Source organism: Pempheris klunzingeri, chromosome 18 (genome assembly GCF_042242105.1).
Source record: "Pempheris klunzingeri isolate RE-2024b chromosome 18, fPemKlu1.hap1, whole genome shotgun sequence".
NCBI lineage: Eukaryota > Metazoa > Chordata > Actinopteri > Acropomatiformes > Pempheridae > Pempheris > Pempheris klunzingeri.
Window position 1 is genome coordinate 10,536,073 of NC_092029.1, and position 23,316 is coordinate 10,559,388.

Here is a 23,316-nt window from a genome sequence, read left to right on the forward strand (position 1 = left end):
GTGGGACAGTGCTCTGTTGTGAGCACATTGTGGGGAAAAAATGCTGCTTCCCTCCAACTTTTTTTTTTTTTCTACCACTGCTTTGAGTTTTCATGAAGAGGAAGAAAAATGACCCGAGACAAAAACGATTCAAAACACTTCTGTGTTTCCTCACGGTTTTTCCAAGTGCTCAGATTGATGCGTTTATTGATGGCGATGGCTGCTGCACGCGAGGGTACAGCCCAACTCTAAGGTAGAGTGGTGCTGTGTGACGGCGTGAGAGGAGAAATAACTTCATTACATGTCATGACCCCTGCTTGATATAGATATATCCTTTAGGCAGCCTGTCAAGGACTCTGAATTCATCAGGATGTAGATGGGCGCTCTTTTGCAGCTGCTATTCAATCAAAACATGAATGTGTCTCTCTGCTGAGTGGAAGCAGCAGAGAGGACTTGTTAGAATGAGTTTGTTTTATTGATCAAATGAAATTAACACACACACGCACAGAAGAAGAAGAAGCAATGCGTCTAATCATGGAGTGTGGGTCAGCCAGCATGTTTAATTTAATGGGCCTCATTGTAGCTTCACGAGGTCTCACATTGTGAACTTAATTCCTCTTCACCACGTTAATTTGCATTGTGTCAATTGACCGGAGCGCTTACTGTATCAGCTTGAGTCTCACTTGAAATTCAGCCCATGCCCTAATACCATTAGGCAAATGCAAAGTTGTGTCATTTACACATTTGGAGGGAAAAAAAAAAAGAAGAGAGAGAGAGAAAAGCCAATTTGCGCCGGACAAGACTCGCTTGTGATTATCAGTGGATGTTATTACTGTGGAGAAGCAGACGTTTGAAGGTTATGTTTCTGGGCAGTAATTGAAATGCAAAATAACATTAGGATCGATGGCCATCTCTGTTTATTTATGAAATCAATATCGTAACTGTCCCTCATGAGTCCCCCTCTGATTCCCAATGACGGCTTAAGTCTCTGCTCGTTTATTCTTTCTCCCCCATAACCTCCTTCTTCTGTCTCTTTTTAAAAGGCAGTTAGGGGTGTGTTTGACTTTGCAGGGAGAGCAATTTCCTGAAGGTGGTGGACGTGTATGTAGATGGGGGTTGATACTCCAGGTAAGGAGACATCATCCATGTGGGAAATCTATGCAATCTCTCCTCGTGGCAGTGACATTGAAAAGGCCATATGCTGGAAGTTCTGTGTACGAGCGTGTGTGTGTGTCTGTGTGTGTGTTAGAGAGACAGAGAAGCAGAAACAAAGTATATCTACTGGGGTATAAACGTAATGCTGGAACTTACAAACTTACAAAAGATTTTGTAAGAAAGTGAAAATGTAGTGTGGAGATTCATTCTCCACCTTTGGGACACAAATCTGAGGTAAATATTCAAATGTCCACTTACTTATTCCTAGATGTTTCAACCATATCCCATGGCCTTCATCAGCAGGAACTTGTGATGGACATTTTCCAATATTTTCTGACATTTTAAAGAGTGAAACTTAACACATAAGTGCACATCCTAAGATGCGAGATATTAGCAGGTACAAAAGAATTCAACAAAATATAAAATGGACCTGGAATAACATTTTTAAAAATGTGGTTACCTCAGTTCAAAAAAGCTAAGTAAAAAAGTGTTTTTTTGTTTAAATGTCTAATGATTGAGGTAAATTATTTCACAGTCCTGAGACAAAGACAAATGAATCATATCTCTCTGGTGAGCTGACCTAAAATCACGAAAGGTACAGAAATGTAGGATTTGGTAGGAAGTAACTAGAATTTTGTATGTAATATTTAAGCTTATGGCTGAGAGGCTGTGATTTAGGTGTATTTGAACTTAACTGAAGCTGCGAGGTCTGAGCTGACAACCAGAGATGATGAAGACATGCACAGCTTGCAGATTCTAAGTCAACAACAACAAATTACCTTGAAATGGGCTTTAAGAATATATTTTGACAAATGTCTTCACCCTAAAAAACGACTACATTATCCGCAGCAGCGTATGAATCATTCATTTAAATTTTGGAACGCAAACGTTTTTTTGATGACCTTCATTTGTGCCAAACGCTATGTCACGCGCATGTTGTTGTTACTACTTAACACTTGGGCGACACACGCTACCCCATTTTCCCGCTCGCATGACCATTCATTTCCCAGACACCCCGGCCGCGGACTAACAGTGTAATCTATGTGTCAGGCAGGAAGGGGCACTCAGTTTAAAGCTGATAGAGTTTGCCCCAAACAAGGACAGCCTATCATAGAAAGATTAATGAACTAATTTCATGCATGGCTCCTTGCCTCTGTCCTTCTGCGCTTCCATGTTCGACTGCGTGTTCAGCACCATGATTTACGCTGCGTTCCTTGCTACAAGCTTAACCCCAAGCTTAACAATAATATTTCCCCTTAGTGGGAAAATACATAGTAAAATATGGAGAACCAGGTTTTTAACCCTTCACTTGTCGATCCAAACATAGCATGAGGTCATTGTGCATTTAAGATTTTTTGTTTGTTTGTTTTTTTTTATTATTGATTTGTTTTGTTTTAATGCTGGTTAAAAAATGTTTGTGCAGAATTTGGGATTCTGGAAAACAGATTTCATGGTTTAGGGAAGAGGTGGATGGATTCAGGATTTATGTTGGGAAGCAGAGATTTTGCAACACTGCCAGCATTAGGAGACATGCCAGAATATATACACACACAAACATTTAACATTTTAAGCTGCCCTGGTGGGGTATTTTCACACTCACCACCCTTTGGCTCCAAAATAAAAATAAAATATATAAAAAAAAAAAAAAAAAAAGTGGTCACTGATCTGAGCATGTATAGCAGGTCATATAAAAAATGGACAGTTCTCTAGTTTTTGCATGGAGTTGTGTCAAGACACTCTTCCTTTTAGTGTGGAGGACAGGCTGAAACCTGTGTGTCTGTTGCTTCGCAGCGTCCATTGTGGGACCGTCTGGGCCTCTAAGAACAGCAGAGCAGAGAAGACAGGTGACCTTCACGTCTGTCTGATGAGTCTTGCTTGTCTGCTCGGTTTGTACCATTTTTCTGCGCGGCGGAGCAAACACTACCCCATTAGATATTAGGTGCAATGCGTTTGTGTGCGCGTGTGTGTGCGTGTGTGTGTTTTGCCAAGAGAGTGGGGCAGGTTGAGGAGAGTCAGGCTGCGCTTACAAAACTCTCTCTCTTTATTATAAGAGGGGGAAAACCAAATTATGAAACTATGAAGCTATTTCTGTCCACGCGAATTGGTGGTTCGTGCCATTATTTCATTTCGACAGATTTGAAAGGACCCATTAGAAATTTCCATTAAACCTAACAAAAAACATCTCCCCAGCGTTGCTGTGTGCTAAGTGTGGAATGAACTACTTTTTACATATGCCACAATGTACTATTCCATAGGGAATCCCCCTATCTGGCTGCAATGATGTATTAACTGTTACCACGCCGCTCTCTCCAATTCCCTCAGATAGGGGAAAATATACCTTCCAATTGACTATAGGTGCATGCTGATTGTTAACTGGATTTAACGTGAGCCCTGTGAATCTTTTATAAACCACAACAGCCTCAGAATGAAGACTAACATAATGTTGTATCGCTCCATCTCGCACTATGTTAACAGTCCTGACTGATTAAAAATGCATAAGGAATGTCTGGGACCCGTAAGAGGAGGGTTTATTTTTTCATGCCTCATCTGGAACAGGAAGGAAGCAAAGGATCAATAGATCTGATCTGGGCCCAGGGGTAGAGGCTATCTCCTCCTCCCTCCACCCGTTAGCAGTTAAAAGGGAGGTTTCATATTGTCGGGGCCTGATGACTTCATGGCTTTATATAAACACTTATGCAAAGAGGCAGCAGTGGGAAAATACATTCCTAACCACAACACCAAATTTGAAAACAGGGGCAGCCCCTGGCAGCCAAAAAGTGCAGAAGTTCAGAGGAATCTGGTCAGCATTAACTTCCCCGTTAGTTTCAGACATTCTTAACATTGTTTTCCACTGTTCTCACCCAATATTTACAACTCACAAGCATGTGGGGCTGAAGTTGTATAAGATCAGCACCAACTGTGACAGACAGAGCCAGCAGTTCTAACACGGACTCAGGCCTCATTTCATGCTTTGTTTGAGAGGATATTACTGAAGCTACTGCAAGCACAACACCATACAGAGGCTATACTGCCTTGAAGAGAAATTATTGTCCAACAATAGCAGTAGTTGTCATTATTTATTATGTTATATATGCACAAGTTCCCCGCCCACATGGACTTATGAGACAACATTCTTCAGCAAAGTGCATAACTTACATAAAACTTTACATGGCAAATAAATAAATCTGTATCCTCTCTAAGCTCTGCAAATAAAAACTGCCACGACAAAGACTTCCTTTTTAAAATACAACTGAAGTTGTTTTAGCAGCACATGCAGCACATGCAAAAACCCCTCCAGCAACCTTTTGTGTTCACATCTAATCATTCTTAGTAATTATCTGGCAACTTCAATAGTTGCTTTTTGTTTTATTTATCTTTTATTTAGCCCAAAATCACAAATATGCCTCAAAAGCAATTACAATTTCTACAGCATAGGACAACCGCTATACTTACAGCCTCAATTCGGAAGGGAAATTATCCCTTTAATTTGGGGAAAACAAAGGACGAAATGCCAGGAAGAGCAACAGAGGAGGAATCCGTCTCGAAGACATGAATAGATGCCATGTAGACAGAAGTGCATAAGTAACATTTTCTATTAATTCTGCAATGAAATTTTCTTTACAATGAAATTTGGGATTCGGGAACCTAAGCCCAGGTCAGCACCTCTTCCTGTGCCTCTCCAACCTCTCACTGAAGTCCACCGTAACCCGGCACCGTCCTTTGGTAAACTAACCGGGACTATTGATTGGGTCATGTATTACCCATGATCCTCCATATGCTGAGTGTAACACCTCTCTCTGTCCATTAACAGCCTTCTGAAGTTTCATTCATTCATTTACTTCTGGCAGCCGACCAATTGTGGGCATTGTTTGCAAGATGTATGGGGCATCTGTTGACATGGTCGTTAGTTACCATTGTGCCTGAGAGAAATAAGCTACTGTAGTATATCACCTGGGCATTCCAACACATAAATGGTCTGGTCTGTAACATAATCTATCCATCACAATTGATGAATCTCTCACAGAATGATCAGGTGATGATGGAAGAAAGCAATGCTCAGTACATCATGTCAGACTTTTTAGTGGTGATAATTTACTTGATACTGGAGTTTTCTGATGTATATCTACTTTCATGTGACTCAGTTCTCTAAAAAAAAATCTGTGTTTATTTGCATGTGAGGTATACAGGCTCTATTTTTGATTCGTTGGTGTTGTTTGGAAGTCCTGTCCCTCCAGTTTTTTTTCAATTGAAAGACACGATCCATGACGAATTTAGAAAATTAAGGACATTCCCTCTAAAAACACCAAATTATGACTCTGTGAGCCCAAACAGTTAGGAATGTTCAGTTATCAGTCAAGAACAATGTTTCAATACCTGAACTGTGAAGGGTAAAAAAGGCTACAGATAAATACTGCTGTTTGATACGTTTCTGTTTGATTACCACTTTTTTCCCTTTTACACGATATTTACTGTTACTTCAGGACCAAAACTGACTGCAGTTCTCGCCCTGTGTGTGTTTATCCAGGCTGCTAACCAGAATGCCCTCTGAGGACCGACACCTATCCTCGAGCTGTGGTTCTTACGTCAAAACCGAGCCCTCCAGTCCTTCCTCCTCGCTAGTAGACACTGGAAGTCACCACAGTCCAAGCGGCAACTCTGACGCCAGTGGGGGCTACATAAACGGCAGCAGACACTCACACGCCCTGGACTCCCCACCAATGTTCAACCCTGGCATGCTCGGAGGTGGCGCCTCCTGCTTACGCCGCTACGAGGAGTGCTCTGTCGGCGTGGTGGACGACTCACCAATCAAGTGCGAGTACATGCTCAATGCCATTCCCAAGAGGGTGTGCCTGGTGTGTGGCGACATCGCCTCAGGGTACCACTACGGGGTGGCCTCCTGTGAGGCCTGCAAAGCCTTTTTCAAAAGGACGATACAAGGTATTTCCCACTCCTTCTTCCAGCTTTCATTAGCTCACTTGAGCTGATCTCCAATGTCTGTACACTCTCAGAAAATATAATCATTCTAAAGTTTAACTGTCCCAGGTGGTTGAATACTCTGCAAAGAAAGTACAAAAGTGCTATTTTTGCACAACAATTCTAAATACTTTTTATGAGCTTTACCACAACCGTAGGCATCATTAGAAAAGCATATTGACCTGATGAGGAATCCGTTGTCATGTGTTCCACGTGTTCCTCAGTGCTTATATCCAACCCTCCGCTCTTATGGGACTAATACGACGTAGTATTACGAGAGTCTACAGCAGGCATTAGGCCCAGAATGTAAATCTGTTCTGGGTTGTGATTTTTTTTTTTTATGTGTTTGCATGTGAATCATACATCTGGCATCGACTCTGCCATGTGTGGGAGCTGATCCAGAATAATCACTTGGACAGAGATAATATGCTGCAAACTGAGATGCAGAATTTTGAATTTTATCTGCAGGATTTGTGTCTGTATACATGACAGCAGGTTAGTGAGGCCTTGGCCACACTGAGGCATGTACGTTTTGAAAAAGGAAAAGTTTTCTGTCCAAGCAATTCTGAATTATTGAAGCAATAAAGATCTTCATTCACCAACTCAGACTAATTTGATAAACTTAGCTGGTTGATTCACTGCTCTCTGTCGCTCTCTATAATCACGTCCTGTGTTTCACTGTAGCCCAAAATACTTGACATGTGTTAAGTCTTCCATAAATAGTGAATTAATGAACAGCATTAACCAAATCTAACGTTATTTCCTGGGCATACAAAATAAGTTATCACAAAGCAAAGTGGAGGCAACAAGAAATAGCCTTCTTGTTAACATTGTTGCTAAGCGGACAAGTGGACAGCACACAACAACATTTTCTTAAGATTTTGTTTCTTTATCAACTTGGCAGAACATTTTTGAACCTTTTTTGTAATGAAAAATGAAGTTTAAATTACAGAAGAAGCAGACGTAAAAGATGCATTTTCAAATGTCCCCATATTAGTAAGGGCATGGTTTGAGAGACAACAGCTACTTTGTGGCTGATTCAAGCTATCAGCTCACTGCATGAAGTCAGTCTGTTAAAGGGATGTTGTGATATTTACGAAGGAATATTTTTTAAAGCATATGAGTGGGACATACTTACAAGTCCCATATTTGAAAACACAAATAAAATGCAAATAATTGTTTTAACACAACTTGGCAGTTTAGCCACATCTAAATACCAGTTTGATTACTGGTCATTTAAAGGCTGCCCAGTGATGGTCTGTAGTGTTTGTGTTGGTGTGCACAGATCTACCCATCTTCTCCTTCTTCTTCTTTTTCTTCTTCCTCTTGCTCTCCTTCGCTGAGGACAGGCCCATAATGAACCTAATCTGTCCGTCATTCGTCCTGAGCCGCGGGAGTTTCAGTCAATAACAATCAGTGTTGGGTGACTGTAATTAAGAACCAGGCATTTCATTGGGAGAAAGTCAAGAAAGAAGGGTGGGAGGTGTGGATCTGTTCTTTGCCCTCGGGCCCCTCCAGCCCACACCCAAGGGGGAGGAGATGGGGGGCCAATTAGAAGCTCAGGCACGTGTTATCGGGCCAATAACAGAGGAAGGGGAGAGAGACACTGAGGAGTCCTCCAAATAAAAGGCAGAGGGACAAGGGACAGGGGACATGGTCATTCACTGAAAGGAGAAGTCACCTTAATGGAATGGTAATCAGGAAGGGGGGGTCCCGGCCTCCATAAGGAGGAGGACAAGGAGAGGTCCAGCTTGAGTGGAGATGAGTGCGTGGATAATAGCATGGCATAACAATATATCAAAATTTAGAGGGAAAATAAGAGAGGTTAAGGAAGGAGATTAGAGTGGTTGAAATGTCCTTTGAGAAATAAAGGTGGACACAAGACCTGATTAACTAAGAGGGTATGCCGACAGTGAGCTTTTAGAGGTAGGCAATTTAAGACTATTGTGGACCCTAATGCAGTCCCCCCCAGCCCATGCCTCACGTACACACACAATCATGAACATATACACACGTACACACACAGGGTATTTTTGATCCATACAGGTATAAAATGTTTCCTTAAATAAACATAAAATTATTTAATGAATGTGACCTTTTCTAAACTGATGAAAATCTTCTGTATTCTATTATTTTGGAACTATTGCATAATATCTGCAAAAATGAAAGCAAGGTGAGAAAATGTTAGAAAAAAGTCAGCATGCATACTAAAAAACTGTTCACTCTATTACTTATTATTGTATAGTGAGCAGTAAATTAAGATTTCAGGCAGGTATGAAGCTTTATCATTTTGGGTCATCACTGACAGGTTTCCAGTGGTGTTGCACAATAGTAAAATTAGATGCATTGTGGTATTGTTAGCGTAGAAAGTAGTGCTGCGCATACAAGTTTTTCTGTAGAATTATGAGGACACTGCATAGTGGATGAATTTCACACTCGGAATCTGGACACACAGCATGATGGATATGAAGTGCACCGTTATTACATAGGGAGGGATTTAGGACACAGCCGTAATGTTGATGGACACTTTGTCACACTGTTAGTCAGATAGCTCATGAAAGATATTTCAAACAAAAGAAATTAAGCAGAAAAAAGTGAAGGTGCAGGTTGTTGATGTCCTTCAAAACACACATTACACATCATTTTTTGCTAGTAGGCCACAACATCAGTACATATTTAAAACCTGTTTTAGAATCAGTACGTGCTACAAAATTGGAATTCATTGAATTGTTATATTTTAGCTATAACATTATAATACAACAGTTAGTACATAGTAGGCCTACATGCTGTATACAGTTAGTCTGTAGAATAGAATTGGTACACAGCATGTGTTTCTACACATGAGCACTGCACTGTATTTTCCTCTGTTAACGGCTCTCAGTTTAAAAGATTTTACCCACCCTGAAACCAGCAGCAGCCTCTGCCAACATCCTGGCATGGTGCCCCAGGCCCCTCACTGTGCATGTGACCCTGCTGGCACCATCGATGCCAGGGATCCTGACAAATTTTGGCACCTTCTCCTTGACCAACAGAGTGTGTGTGTGTGTGTGTGTGTGTGTGTGTGTGTGTGTGTGTGTGTGTGTGTGTGTGTGTGTGTGTGTGTGTGTGTGTGTGTGTGTGTGTGTGTGTGTGTGTGTGTGTGTGTGTGTGTGTGTGTGTGTGTGTGTGTCTGCAACAGACAACACCTGGTTTGCTGTTTTTAGGTACCATTAATACATCTCTGGGCTTACAGGACATTGTTTAAACATTCAATCAAGGGATTTGGATACTTGGGAAAGAGGATTTGTCATTGGATTCTTGGGGTCACATCAACTTTTGACGTGATCGTGTAATGATCCCAGAAAAAAATGTTAACCGGAACCTGGTGAGAGAAACAGGCAGCGGTTACATGGCAGCAGATTCAATAAGTCTGCATTTCTGGCTTTTTTTGGACCCGAGTGATTAAATTGCATAGGAAATATTTCCATAGTGAGCCAACAACCGTCGAGACGGACTTGAATAATACATCGAGCTTTGCTACATGATATGGGAGCCTTAGATTGGCTAGTCTAACAGCGGCCCTTGGTCTTTACAGGGGAACATTATGCAGAGCGCTTGGCTGTGCGTCCATCTCTTAGCCCTTGTGTTGTTGAGGGAGGGCAGCTTTCCCATCATCCTTTAGGTGAAGAAGGATGTGCTGGAAGGGGTCGTGGTGAGCGTTGCAGAGAGGACGCTCTGCATTAATGAAGCTAATTTATCTGTGAATCAAAATGGGGGTGGGACTCCAGGGCGGGGAGGTGCTTTTTACATGTCCCATCAAAATGCCACTAAACCCTCCTCTCCTTCAGGAGTGTCACACGGGGTCACCTTGGGACAGGTGTGTGTGTGTGTGTGTCTGTGGGTGTCTGTGTGTGTGTCTGTGTGTCTGTCTGTGTGTATATGCACGCGTCTTTTACAGCCTTTCTGTGCCTGTTGTTTACTATTTTTTTTTAGGTCTGCTTTTCCATGCAATTATCTTAAAACTAATTCCTAACTGCTGATGCTCACAGAATGAATCACATGTTTTTCTTATCTCCTGCAGGGAATATTGAGTACAGCTGTCCAGCCACCAATGAATGTGAGATCACCAAAAGGAGACGCAAGTCGTGCCAAGCCTGCCGCTTCATGAAATGTCTTAAAGTTGGCATGTTGAAAGAAGGTGAGCTTCTCAAATGTGAAATATTGTTGCCTGTGCTGTATGATATCATTCAAACAAGCATTTTGAACAATTCACATTGGCTATCCTCGGAAACTGGGAGGCATTTTTCACTATTTTGTAACATTTTATAGATAAATTAATCAATAATCAACAGGTCAAGAAAATTATGTTAAATGTAGTTCTAATAAAGAAAGCAATTTTAGTTGGAAATAGGAAATCGTCTGACTTCTGAGTTTTAAAAAAAAAAAACGTATAGGATGTTTTTAAAGAATTCAGCTGGTCCTGTCTGTGACCAAAAAGTCTTCAAAAATCTGACAAATTATAATCCTTTTTTAAAACCTCAGATTCAGAACAGATTTTGTTAAGATTTTGTGACCAAGCTTTAAACAAGTGTGTTCTTTAGCTCATGAAGAGTTGATTAATACAAGGTTTTAGCCTAAAAGCTAACAAACAAAGGCGCATTATCCAGGGTTATACTATAAAGAAAAAAGGGGAGGCTATAAGAACGGTCAGTGATCAGGTATTAAAGCCGACTGTGGCCTCGGGGAGACACCACTGACATCACCCACAAGCCTTACTCACCTCTCCTCACACCGCCGAGCCGCTCAGTGTTTAACTCAGACGGGTGGAAAAAGCTGCTGAGCTGGATGTTCCTACCAAGATTGACTGAGAAGTGTAACAGTACTCTTGAAAAGCACAGGCTGTTCCCCCGAGACTTCCCTCTCCCCTGGGCTCTGGGTGTCTCTCTCCCTCTCCTCACCCTCTCTCTCTCTCTCTTTCTCTCTCTCCCTCTCTCTCTCTCTCTCTGTGTCTGTGTCTGTCTCCCTTCCCCTCTCTTGCCTGGCATATTGATCCACTAAATGCTTTCCGAACATCCCACCTCACTTCCTGCATGTGTTGTTTCTCCTCCAGTGAGAGACCTTTGGGAGTACAAAGGGAAAATCTAGCCGATAGATTTTTCTTTCTCTTTTTTTCCAAGAGAAAACGGGTGTATTTTTTGTTTGCTTGGGTTTTTTTGCATTTGTGGGTTTAGCTAGAGGAACTATTCCATACTGCATACAGTCTAGCTCTAAGCGATGCTTTTGTAGAAATTGTCATTACACCTACTGCTGAATTGGGACTCCACTGTATAAACCTCAGTTGTTTTTGGATGGATGTTTATGCAACCAAACCTGAAAAATGCCTTATGTTATAAAAATATGCCGCCTTCTTTATGAAGTTTCTTTCTGTGACAACAAATACATCTAAGGTAGCGATTTGATAAATTTTCCATAAGCTGACAGATTCCATTTTATTTTTAATATTTTCTTTGCAAAACCACAGACAGAGCAGCAGTAATGTGGGAAATATCCAAAGATAAAAAAAAAAAAAAACTCAAAGATGGCGCAGTAGCGCAGTGATCACTTACTCTTATAACAGTGTCAATATTCAGTCTCCACTGACATTTAATGTGCAAGTTTCGTAGAATGATTTGATGAACATTTTGTTACTGTGGCAACACAACTCTTAGTTGGTGGCAGTGCAGAGTGCAAGCTAAAGAGTGTGTATTAGGTGTCATTTATTTCTCGAATTTTGTGTCGTGTATTTCACTGGCAAACACTTTTTTCCTTGGGTCTTAGTTAGTTTTAAATCAGGTTTTTCAACCTGTGAGGTGTGGTGGGAGATATGAGGGGGAGGGGAAGATACTGCATGGGATGAAAGGGACAGATGAATGGTGATGTTCTGAAAACAACAGGGTTTTAGTTATTGTTGGTTTTTTTGGGGGGGGGGGGTTTGCCCACTTGCCAGCAGCTGGAGTTGCAGAAGTGTCTGTAAGACGCATCTCATGGAGGGAGTTAAAGAAAAGGACTTTAAAACCCTTTGCACCCCTCATCACTGCAATCAGCATCAAAATTCACACTCCTTTTTTGGAGTCATAACTCAGCTTACTCTGCACGCACACACCTGATTCACATAGATTCAGTGTAACTAGCACTTTCTGAGGATATCATTATATCCATCAGGAATAAACATCCATACATCCACTTATAAGAAGTGTCTCTTTTCCCCATGATTTCCAACTCCAGAACGTTTTCTTTAGTATTATCGTAATGCACTGATATTTGTCTGAACATCCATGAGCACATTGCAAACAGGAACTGCTAATAGGTAATTCTGCATACTTGCAATGGTGCCAATTGCCAAAACGTAAATAAGTATGAGCTAAAAAAAGAAACTGGGCTCAAGTTGTAGGTCACATCTAACTAAATGCGTCTCAACTGACAACATACTTCCTGTTTACATCTCGCAAATCATTATGAAAACTGTAGTTACAAAACTTAGTGCATCAGTATCTACTAAATAGAATAAAGAATAATGACAGGTGTGACGAAATTCAGCAATATCATTTTGTGGCACTATAGTTACTGAAGCCCAATCCCCTGCTCTGCCCTGCCTTAGATCCACCATACAAAGACTCACTTTAAAGTTTAGTTGATAAAGTAATACTTATTCAATAGGATATTATTTGAGCTCTGATGGCATTAACTTCCCTCAGCAAAGGTAGGATCAACATGACACGGGTACAACATTGTATCCTTGTTTAGAGACATATTACACCCGGTTATGTCCAGCCCAATGCCTGCACTGATTGTATGATATACAGTATATCCTAACATAAAAATAAGTGTTTAAAGAATTTGTTTATAGGCTCCACTTAGAGACACAACAGTCATACATTTCCTAAAATAAAACCATGGTCATACAGTTTTGTTGTGTTCTGCCAGCACCAAACACATCTCATAATAGAAGCCAGCAGCAGTTAACTGCAATCTGTGCTGGTAACACAAGATTGTATGTCAGCGTCTTGGTTCACTTCCACTAATACAGCCGCACTATTTCCTGACGTAGCTGTGTTTGTTCATCTCACGATGAAGGGTCATCCATTGTATTGCCATTACCACACTATTTATACATGCACCCACTCTTGATGTCTTTATCCCGGCCCAAAAATCTCACACCGAGGCTTTGACTCTCAGCCAGAAAAAACAACAGTGCCTCAGAAATAAAGCTGAAACTATTAGCGCATGCTTAGAGGAAAAACGGTGGGGTATTGTCTGTGGCGGGCCGAGCTAAGCCGTTGATGTGGACAGTCGGTGTGTGTGTGTGTGAGGGGGAATTTGACGCCGTAGCCGCCACCGCCTGCCGCTCCTGAGACGCAGCATCACAGCCACCGCGACATGTGGCACAGTAGGTGATTCTCTGAAAGTGATGGCATTCAATTAAAAGGAAAAAGGACATTTAATCGTGGCATAGTGCCATGGCGTGGCCTCTTACGGACTTGAGGGGGCTTTGATCATGGAATCAGTGGGAGACAGTGGCTTGCCCTACTTCATGTAATGAGATCACCGTATAACAAGTGGCCAAGCACTGTTCATGGAAAAGGAACAGTCACATAGTGTAATATAAATCCAAGTGTTGTGTATGAAGCAACCTAATCTTGACCTGCATTACATTTACCACCAGATGTTGTATCATAAACCTCTTTCTATTCTACAGCTGCTAGCATACAAATAGTGACCCAAATATTCACGTTTCACATCATCCACATTTCCTCATTTATCCTTTTTAGCATTACAATCTTCTCTTGCTCACGACACCCCAAAGTTATATTCTTACTTGTTACAGTGTGGCAGCATCACAAGAAATGCCTCCCACAGAAGATGTAGAGAGAACTTATGTGATCACTCGCTCTAAAAGTGTCTAATATTTCCACCAGGACCCTGTAAGCTGCGCTCTAAGCATGCCATCCTGAATTATAAAGTGCCAGCTGCCTCAGATATAGACCAGCACCATTGGTGGGCAGGAGAACCCCCTCCTCCCTGTAACACCTGCCGCTAATCAGCTGACTTCAGTTGTCAAGCCCGATTTGGTGGCTTCAGGTGTTTTTGGAGCCCAGTGTAGATCCAAGCAGCTCAACTGTACTGAAGCAGCAGCTCTTCACACTTAAGCAAGGAACAGGAGGAGCAAAATGCGTCAGTAAATTAAATAAACCCATCCCTCCTATCCCTCAGCAATGCAATGGGATTTGACCACATTAAATGAGTTTGGTGACCAGACCAAAAATGTATTTCATATCTTGTATCTGAGAGGAAAATCAAGGAGACTCATGGAAAAAATATTGTAGATGACAGGCTGCTTTCCAGATCCGGCTTTGCTGCTGCGCCACACTAGAGCGACTGGGTGAGCGGGGTGGAAGGTAGCAGCAGGCGGCTGTTTGAGGAAACCAGCCTCGCTCAGTGACCCCTTAAATGTCCAGCTGAGGCTGATAAAAGGTCACAGGTCCAGTGGAAAAACCCTCACGTAATTACAACTCGCGGAAGGTATGGTGTCAGTCACTACTGCCAGGAGTCAGTGCCCGCAGCTAATAGCAGCGCTAATAACCCCATAGCATTACTGTATGGTGTTAAATGATGCGAGAATTCTGGACTGAATTGGCATTTTATTTGACTTTGTGATTTGAGTTTTGCTTTAACATTTGTTGTTCTCAAGAGGGAAGATTTATTTTTTTTTAGCTTTTTATAGCTTTAGTGTTGCAACAAAATCTGTGTAGCTCTTTGATCAAGTGATGACATCATCATGTTTGCAAATTAGCATGTTTAAAAGGCATGTGCTATTGAAACAGAAGCATACAACCCCTGTTGGCCCTTTGAATTTCTGTCATGAATTAGAAGTTCTAACAATTTCATAAAAAGACACTTAAGCTTTTGCTCTTCTGAAGTCAGTGCTTGTCGGTTTTGGTGTTAGCTCGGTGTTTCTGTGGCGTATCCTTTGCTTGTGGGGATTTTCTGACACAGCTGTAATGTGGTGGATGAATACAAGCTGCCAGACTATTTTGGCAACCTACACCGCTGTCTCGCCCTCGTCCGACCACAGATAGGGATCAGCAGTCTTTCCTGAGTGAACGTGGCTACCGGGGTAACGTTACAGCCTTATTTTCCTCCAGCCACATACACAAAAGATTAGTAAAGCCATATCCAATATCACAGATTGTCAGGTCCCTTTCCAATCAATAGGCTTAGATCAGAAACCAATCTATATACTAAGATTACATCATCAAAATAAAGATATAGCAAAAGTCTATACTGTATGGGTGCCTTTAAAGTCTTTGCCAATACATTTGAACACCATATGTCAACCAGACCTGATTCAGTTTCACCCGCCTTGCTCTAGTTAGACTGTAAAGACTGAATGCCCTCTGACTCCATGCCACTTAATTTGTTCTTGTACAGCAAACATGTCCGTCTAACAGCCCATGTATGCGGCCTTGTTTGCTTTTTAGGGTGTCAAAGTAGCTGGCAGACTGCAGCTGAGAGTCAGAGCCCACCCAGCGGCTCTGCACTGGCCTGTCCTCACTGTCTGGCAGGTGATAGATCAGACACGGAGGCTAACACGTGTTCCTCTGAAGAAGGGGATTTAGCGAAGTGCTGACCTCTTTACAACCCTCCGATACACGCACTCAACTCGCAACACACACATTCATGTACATGCATGCCAAATGTATATCACCCCTGACAAGTGACATGGAATCGGACCTTGAGGTACATGTTTCCAGCTGGCACCTTACTCCCTCTAGTTCTTTTTCTCTTTCACCCACTTGATTTGTGTGAACACCACAAACCGAAGGCCTGCTGCACCAAAATACACAGAGGATCCTGAGTCGACCCGGCCATCTCCAGCCGTGCAGATGTTTTCGATTACAGGCGCATTTGTGGTCAGCGTGGCTCTGTAACGCACAGTAATACCCCTTGTGGACACGCCGGCTCAGATTTATGAAAAGTGTAAAACATGATAAAGAGAGCGGTGCCAGTGTGAACGGTTATGGGAGAACAACTCCAGCTTTGTCTCGTCAGCCCATCGGGGGTTAGAGCAGGTGGGTCCGCATCCTGATACCCCCCACCACCACCACCACCACCACCCCCCACCCCAAACCCCTCTTGTCCCATGCCCATTTTCCTCTACCTTCCCTCTCTCTCTGCAGCCCACCCAGACTCAGTACAATCAAACAAAAGCTGTCCGATGCCTTGAGCTCTTTGCAGACTCGGCCCTCAGAAGCAGCTCTGGAAGGACAAGGTCCCTGTGCCTTGTAAAGGGTGAGCGACTGTGTAGGAGGGGGGCGCACGCTGCATCCCTCTGATTTTTCCCAGCTAAAATAGGGAGCTCCTAATCTCCTCTTGGCAACGTTAGCCAGCCAGCCAATTCTGACACATTCTCTAGAAAGAAGCGCCTCTGACAGGTGAGGGGCTGAAAATAGTTGCGTGAGATACTCACACACACACACACACAGACACACACACGTGTTCATGTGTAACCCACCAGCTTGATCAACAGTGTGTGAGCCATATGTACATTTGTGTGATAACCTCTGTTCCCTACAGAGCTCACTCAGATATACTTTGTGACTTTTTGTTTGTGACTTTTTTCATTATTTTTATTCTTTTATTCTATTTTATTCTGGTCCTTCTTTCCACTTAATCGGTGTTGCTCATGTTGTCTGTACTCTGTCTGGGAGTTTTAGAGTTTTAACGTTATACATGCCATAATATAAAAAAATTAAAAAATGGTATTTTATAGGATTATTCCAGTCTTTAGAATCAATATTTGCAAAATTTAAAATCCCTTTAGGCCAATCAAAAGATAAATAAATTAAGTATTCTTTTTTTGAATTTTGTTCGTGGCAGGATAGAGAACGTGCGTTCAGATCTGTCTTTTTTTTAATGTTATTTACACAAAATGTGATTAAAGCTAATGACAAAAAAATAAAATATGACAACTCCATGTGCTTACAACATTTCAGTGATTTTTTTTTTTCTTTCATTTTTTCAGTGTTTTTGGTGTTTGTGTTGGTCTTGGTTTGGATTTGGTGAGATTTTTAAATTGTTTTATTTTATGCCAACATAAAAGGAGAATTGGCAGCTACCTTGGTGAAGTGAATTGGGACCCAAATAAGGAATAAATAATAAACACATAAAAGGATTAAATAAATCCATGTGACACATGCACACAGCAGTCACCACATAAAGGAAAGCACAACCGCCTCAATCACAAATGGGCTTTAAGGTTGCACATGTCAATAAAGATATTGAATGTGAAAGGGAAGCCTGGGTCAGGTGGCTGTAAAGATTGCTTCTATGCAAACATGCCTCATCGTCTTTCCACACACATGTACACACACACACACACACACACACATACACACACACACACAGAGCAAGGATGGACTGTCAGCTAGTATCTTTGTGTCTCAGGCCGCCTCTCTCATAGTCAAGTTATGAGCATACTACACTGTATGATCTTACCGAGCTCATAACATTCAGCACACACATTTCTGCCACCTCCCACACCCAACGCTCTTTTACCCCATAACCTCCCCCGGCATCCATATTTTGGCTGCCACATTTTATGAAGGGCCAGCAACTGTAAAAAATGGATCTGGATGCTTTTAAGATGATCTGTGCACCCACCCGGCCCCCCGTGTCACAGGCTCTCTCACTGCTGAGACACAGGCTCTCCTCTGGACCCGATTGTCTTGAAGCATGAAGGCTGCTGCGGTTTTGGGCCTGAGGTGTGGAATGTGGTGCTGACGATGACACGAACCCCCCCCCCTCTCCCCTTCCTCGCCCTCTACAAGGGGCCTCATCCAGCTGTCTTGTTGTGGTCAGATTCTCAGTACTGTGCCGTATCACATGGGGAGGAGATAATCCCGCACTGGTCGGATCAGGCGCTGGCTGGGACAAGCGGGGCTGTCAGGGAGGAGATGTACACCCGATGCTGAAAGGGAGAGAAAAAGAGACAGACAGACAAGGAAAAGTGAGAGAAAGAGAAACCGAGATCTTGCAGAAAACTGATACATTCGGCCAAAAACAGCAGCTTGTTCCGTCTTACTCCCTGACCCTCCCGTGTTTCAACATTGTCTAATTTTTTTCCCCTCTTTGTCATGCCATCTGCCCTCCTGCTTTTGGTCTCTGCCGTTTGCAGCGCTGCTAAGCTGTAAACTTAAACTGGTTAGCACTGAGCTCTTAATTCTTGTCAGCGTCTATTAATTATGGGCCAGTTGGATGTTCCAGTTCAAACAGCCCCCGCGGATCTTGGAATTCTAACTCCGGCTGTTTGGTCACTTGTCGCCTGTCGCAGCCACATGACCCTGCAGCCCACAGCAGGGGAAACAGTGTGTTCGTTTGTGTGTGTGTGTGTGCGTGTGTCTGAGCTTCTGTGTGCGTGTGTGTGCCTACATGACAGGATGTGGCAGAGTGGTAGATGTCAGGGACAAAACCACCAACAATTCACTGTCACTTAGTCTGACAAGTCTATGGTACATGAATTTAGGACAACACACCTGCTTAATATGTTTTTGCATTACACAAGCTTATTGTTGAAAGCCTTACTAACTGCATATCCCTTTATCAGGCCTATGTGTGTCATTAGATAGAGAGAATCTATTCAACTGATTTAATATCTGGAGTACATGTGCACAGTTTCCTGAAGCACAATTTATAATTTTAAATTTACCTTAACCAAGAGTAATGGTAACAACAACTACTAAAGCTCCATCTATCGCAAACCCAGTGCCTGGCTGCCTAACTGACTAATTAAAACCGCATCCACATGTGTTCAAAGAACAAGAAGTCTATTTGCAAGCCTTATTGATTACTTTAAGGCGAACAAATGGAAAGCTCTGTTAGGAGAGGGGCTCTCGATTTAGCTTCAATCTGCCAGGCATAAAATGATCTCACTGTGTTTGCTGGGAAGAATGAGCTCCCTCTGGGCACGGTGGGTAATTAGGTTAGTGGATAGTCGGTGTCAGGAAATTGAAAGACCATCCTAATCGGATTCTTTTGTTTCCAGGGGAATCAAAGGAATTTATATGAGTCACTGGGAAATCTCACACGACTCAATTCCACTTGACCATGTAAAATCTGTTTGCACTCCTTCAATGCTCAAACAACTTTTAATACAAGGGTGAAAATCCAGCACACACGGTGCATCTGATGTAGCCCCTGTCCTCGGAGATGGCTTTCAAGATAATCCCAGATATGTCCGTTTGTATACTAACTAGATACTTACAATCTTCCATCTGTAACAGGGAGGTATTGAACGGTCCCTGTTTCAGTTAAAAGGTCAAAAATAAAGGGAAAAAAAATCTGTAGTCCCAATTATGGACATATATGGATAGACAATTTCTACCACAAGGATAACTTGCTACATTATTTGAAAGGCTTCCTGCTTGGTATACCAGACTGTGACAGACTGTGACCAGAAAAAATAAACTTGGGCAAGATACTAAAGAAATAGTCCTCCGTTTTAGTTGAAAAAGGTACGTGATGATGAATTTGAAAATTAATCTTAGAAAAGTTGAAAATCATCAGAAAGCTTTATGACTCAGCAAAATAAATGTACAAATGATATTATCATTACACGTAGTTGTAGCTATAGCAATGGATGTAATAGTATGAATCTGATGATGTCAGGTGTAGTGGACAGAGAAAAAATGAATCAGCAAATAGGACATTCAGCTACAACTGTTGCAACTGAATGGGAGTTCTTTGCTCAGATAAGTTCTAGTTCATTATATTCTGCAAAATAGCCAATGAGTTTTTGCACTTTTTGGTTTTATTGCCATTTATACATGTATGATATTTTTTCTGCAGGTGTGCGTCTGGACCGGGTGAGAGGGGGGAGACAGAAGTACAAACGGAGGTTGGACGCAGAGAACAGCGCCTACCTCGGCCTCACCATCCCGCCTCCAGCCAAAAAGCCATGTGAGTCGCACAGTTTGGTTTTATTTTTTCTATTTCACTCAGTTTAATGTTGCAAATGTGGATGATACCTTAGCGTTACAGAAAGGATTTGTTTTGCTTTGCTTTGCAATTCTGCAATTACACTTTTAGTTTTTGTTATATTCTATAAAACCTGAATATGTCGTTGCCTGAAAATTGCCTCACACATGTCTCTCTTCTCTTCATTTCTGCATCCACCCTTCCAACCTTTCAGTGACGAAGATCGTTTCCCATCTGTTGGTGGTGGAGCCAGAGAAGATCTATGCCATGCCTGACCCCACCATGCCCGACGGGGACATCAAGGCCCTGACCACACTGTGCGACTTGGCCGACCGCGAACTGGTAGTCATCATCGGCTGGGCAAAACATATCCCAGGTAGAGAGACATGACTGCTGATGAATGACTGTGGTGTCTGGGATATTTTTTGATATTGCATTTCAACAATTTCAAGCACTTAGTAAATACTTATTTTTTTTAATTGATAGACAAATAACTGTATGACATAAGAAAAAGAGCTAGGATTATTATCTGACCAGTCGTTTTGGTTCACAAAATTTCTAAGAAAAAACTCTATTTCTAATGCAGTAATTTGGGAGTTTTGATAACTGGATTCAAGAATGACAAATTCATAGGTCTTACACTGTTGGTAAAGCAAGGACGTAAACCTGCATTTGTACTTTAATTTGCTGAAATGAATACAGTAGAGATTACTGAAGTAGTTCACTGAGTGTTGCACACGCATAAACACCCCCATGACACACACACACACACACACACATTCATGCACACACACACACACACACACACTCTTGCACACATTCGTGCACACACACAGGATAATTAACATCTGCTACTCATCTGCACCTAAGGGAGAAGCTAGTCCCATATTCTAAAATCTAATCAATAAAGAGCAGCTGAAACCTTTGATTTGACTGGGTTGGGTGGGAGAGTCGGAGGGGGGGGTTGGGATCCGCCCCTATGTCAATGTATTCCATTTCAATCCCAGACTTAAAGAAAGCAATCCTCTTACTTACTTAAGGAGACTACACAGGGCCTGTGGTAAAATTGATTTATTTAGGGAAATACTGATGGATTTCCACAGTCCTTGTTGACGAATTCTTAAATAAGACTTGTTATGCAAATGCTCTAAGGTCTTCTTTTCTTTTCATCTCTGTCCGTCAACACTTGTATGTTTAAAGGGAGCGCAGGTTGGATTCAAAGTAGATTCGTCTCATTGATCCAATCAAGTATAGTAAATACAAAATGTGGCCAATTCAGCTCAGTTCAACTTCTTTGATTGCAGTGTGGTGCTGCAACAATCAATTAACTGCCAGCTATTTTTTCAATGAATCACTTAAAGGCAATTTCTCAGAGCATGCTGTAGCGTTTTCAAATGTCTTATTTTGTCCCACTAACCGTACATAACCCATGCTTGATTCACAGTGATATGAAACAAAGAAAAGCAGCAAATCCTCACATTTGAGACTCTGAAACCAAATAGTTCTTGATGTTGAAACAATTATTCCTTAAAACAAAATAGAATAAAATAAAAAATAAAACAAAATAATGAATTATAATGCAATGCCACATGTAAATGAATTATTCCCTCACAAATAGACAATTTTCCTGCTTGTGAATTTATTCACTTATTTCCCAGCTGGCACGACACTAGCCAGCTGTTAAGCTCCCTGGTCTGTCCAGGTTTGCCCTAATCATTGATTGGCTGATGGTGTGTTGATCCATGGGAACCTCAGAGGAAAGACACAAGCGGACCTGTGTGGTCTGATTTGGAGATTTGGCTTTGATGGGACGATGGGGTGTGAGGCAGTGGTGCTGCACCGTGAGGATGCTTCAACAGGGACAAAAGCATCATGGGACCTGATATTTTCCTGACAGTGAAAAAAGGCCAAACAGGATATCTACAATCACATTTAAAATAATTATAGCTACAGGGGTGCTGAAATATGTTATAAAGCTACATTTAGTCATATATTTGGACCTCAATCTTTGTTAAATTTTCTGTGTGTAACTATTGATCTTGTACGCGATCAAGATCTAAATCCAGACCCGACGGAGTTATTAAAGGGGCATGTGACACTCTGGGGACATTTTACCCGGGGCCACCAGGTCAGGGTGTCACCAAGTAACGATTAAGACAAAAGGGGTCCCTACAGTTTAACAGTCCACTCCCACCATTACACTCATAGCCCACTGAGCAAATGGCCTTAACGATGAGGTAATAAGAGTCATTACTGCAGATCGCTGCATTAATGTAAAAGTCCTTCAACATCCAGATGTGGAGACCTGGAGGAAACATGTAGCATTAAATGGGGTTTCTGTTCTGTTGTCATTTTGATGGCTTAAATATTTGTGGTGAATAGCAAAGCTCAAGAGAACTTTCTGTGATTTACTCTGTTAACTTAGCTTACTTAGTTAGTTTCTTAGTTAATCAGTTAGTTTACCTTTTCTTTAAATTCTATTGTAAATATTTGCATCCAATTTAAGTTAGAAGCTTTGAAAATAAAAACTGTGAGGCCTGTGAGGGTTTTCCTGTGTGTTAAGTTGAACATGTTGGAAAAGATGGATGTAACTCATTGATTGGATGTTACACTCACTGTCATGGAAATGGAAACGGAGTCACAGCACGGTGGTCAGGGGGTCAGAGTTGGCCACTAATTTGTGCAGCTGTTAACACACACACACCATCTCAGACATGTAACTGCACACAACATGTGTAGATTTATTTTCCAGTGCCCTCTGGTATTTAACGTTCACTCAGTTCAGTGCATCGCTTTCTTCCTCTCGCTTTTTTTCTCTGCCACTCACGCACACACAGACACAGACTCTCTCTGCTATCATATCTTTCACACACTCTCTCAGGCTTCCTTGTTCTCTTGTTCCCCTGGCTCCCCCCCTCCTACTCCTCCTGCTCATATAGGGCCCTCTAGTCTCATTATTACCTCTGTCTTTTTATTAGGCCCATTAGGGCTCTTAGGAGGCCTGTAATGATACTAAATGAATAGAGAGTGAACTGCTGTCTGTTTTAGACCTAGCTCTCAATGACAGCTTCAAGCTTCACTGCCAACCACTCAGTCTCTTCATTGCACTGAATAGGGATTCAATTACTTATCTGATCTGTACTTGTACTGTACTGTTGAATAGAAAGAGCACTTTTCTTTTCTGCAAACAATCACTAACATCCCACCTATACCTAT

At 41.9% G+C, this 23,316-nt stretch overlaps 1 protein-coding gene across 1 annotated transcript in view; it reads left to right on the forward strand.

The window, feature by feature from the left end:
- The window catches only part of LOC139217514 (steroid hormone receptor ERR2-like), a 34,253-nt gene that overhangs the window by 4,383 nt on the left and 6,554 nt on the right, over positions 1-23,316 (forward strand). Inside the window, exons 2-5 of the mRNA XM_070848838.1 lie at positions 5,660-6,072; positions 10,169-10,285; positions 19,972-20,082; positions 20,315-20,476. Of these exons, the coding sequence (XP_070704939.1) occupies positions 5,660-6,072; positions 10,169-10,285; positions 19,972-20,082; positions 20,315-20,476 (803 nt within the window). The remainder of the gene's footprint in view (positions 1-5,659; positions 6,073-10,168; positions 10,286-19,971; positions 20,083-20,314; positions 20,477-23,316) is intronic.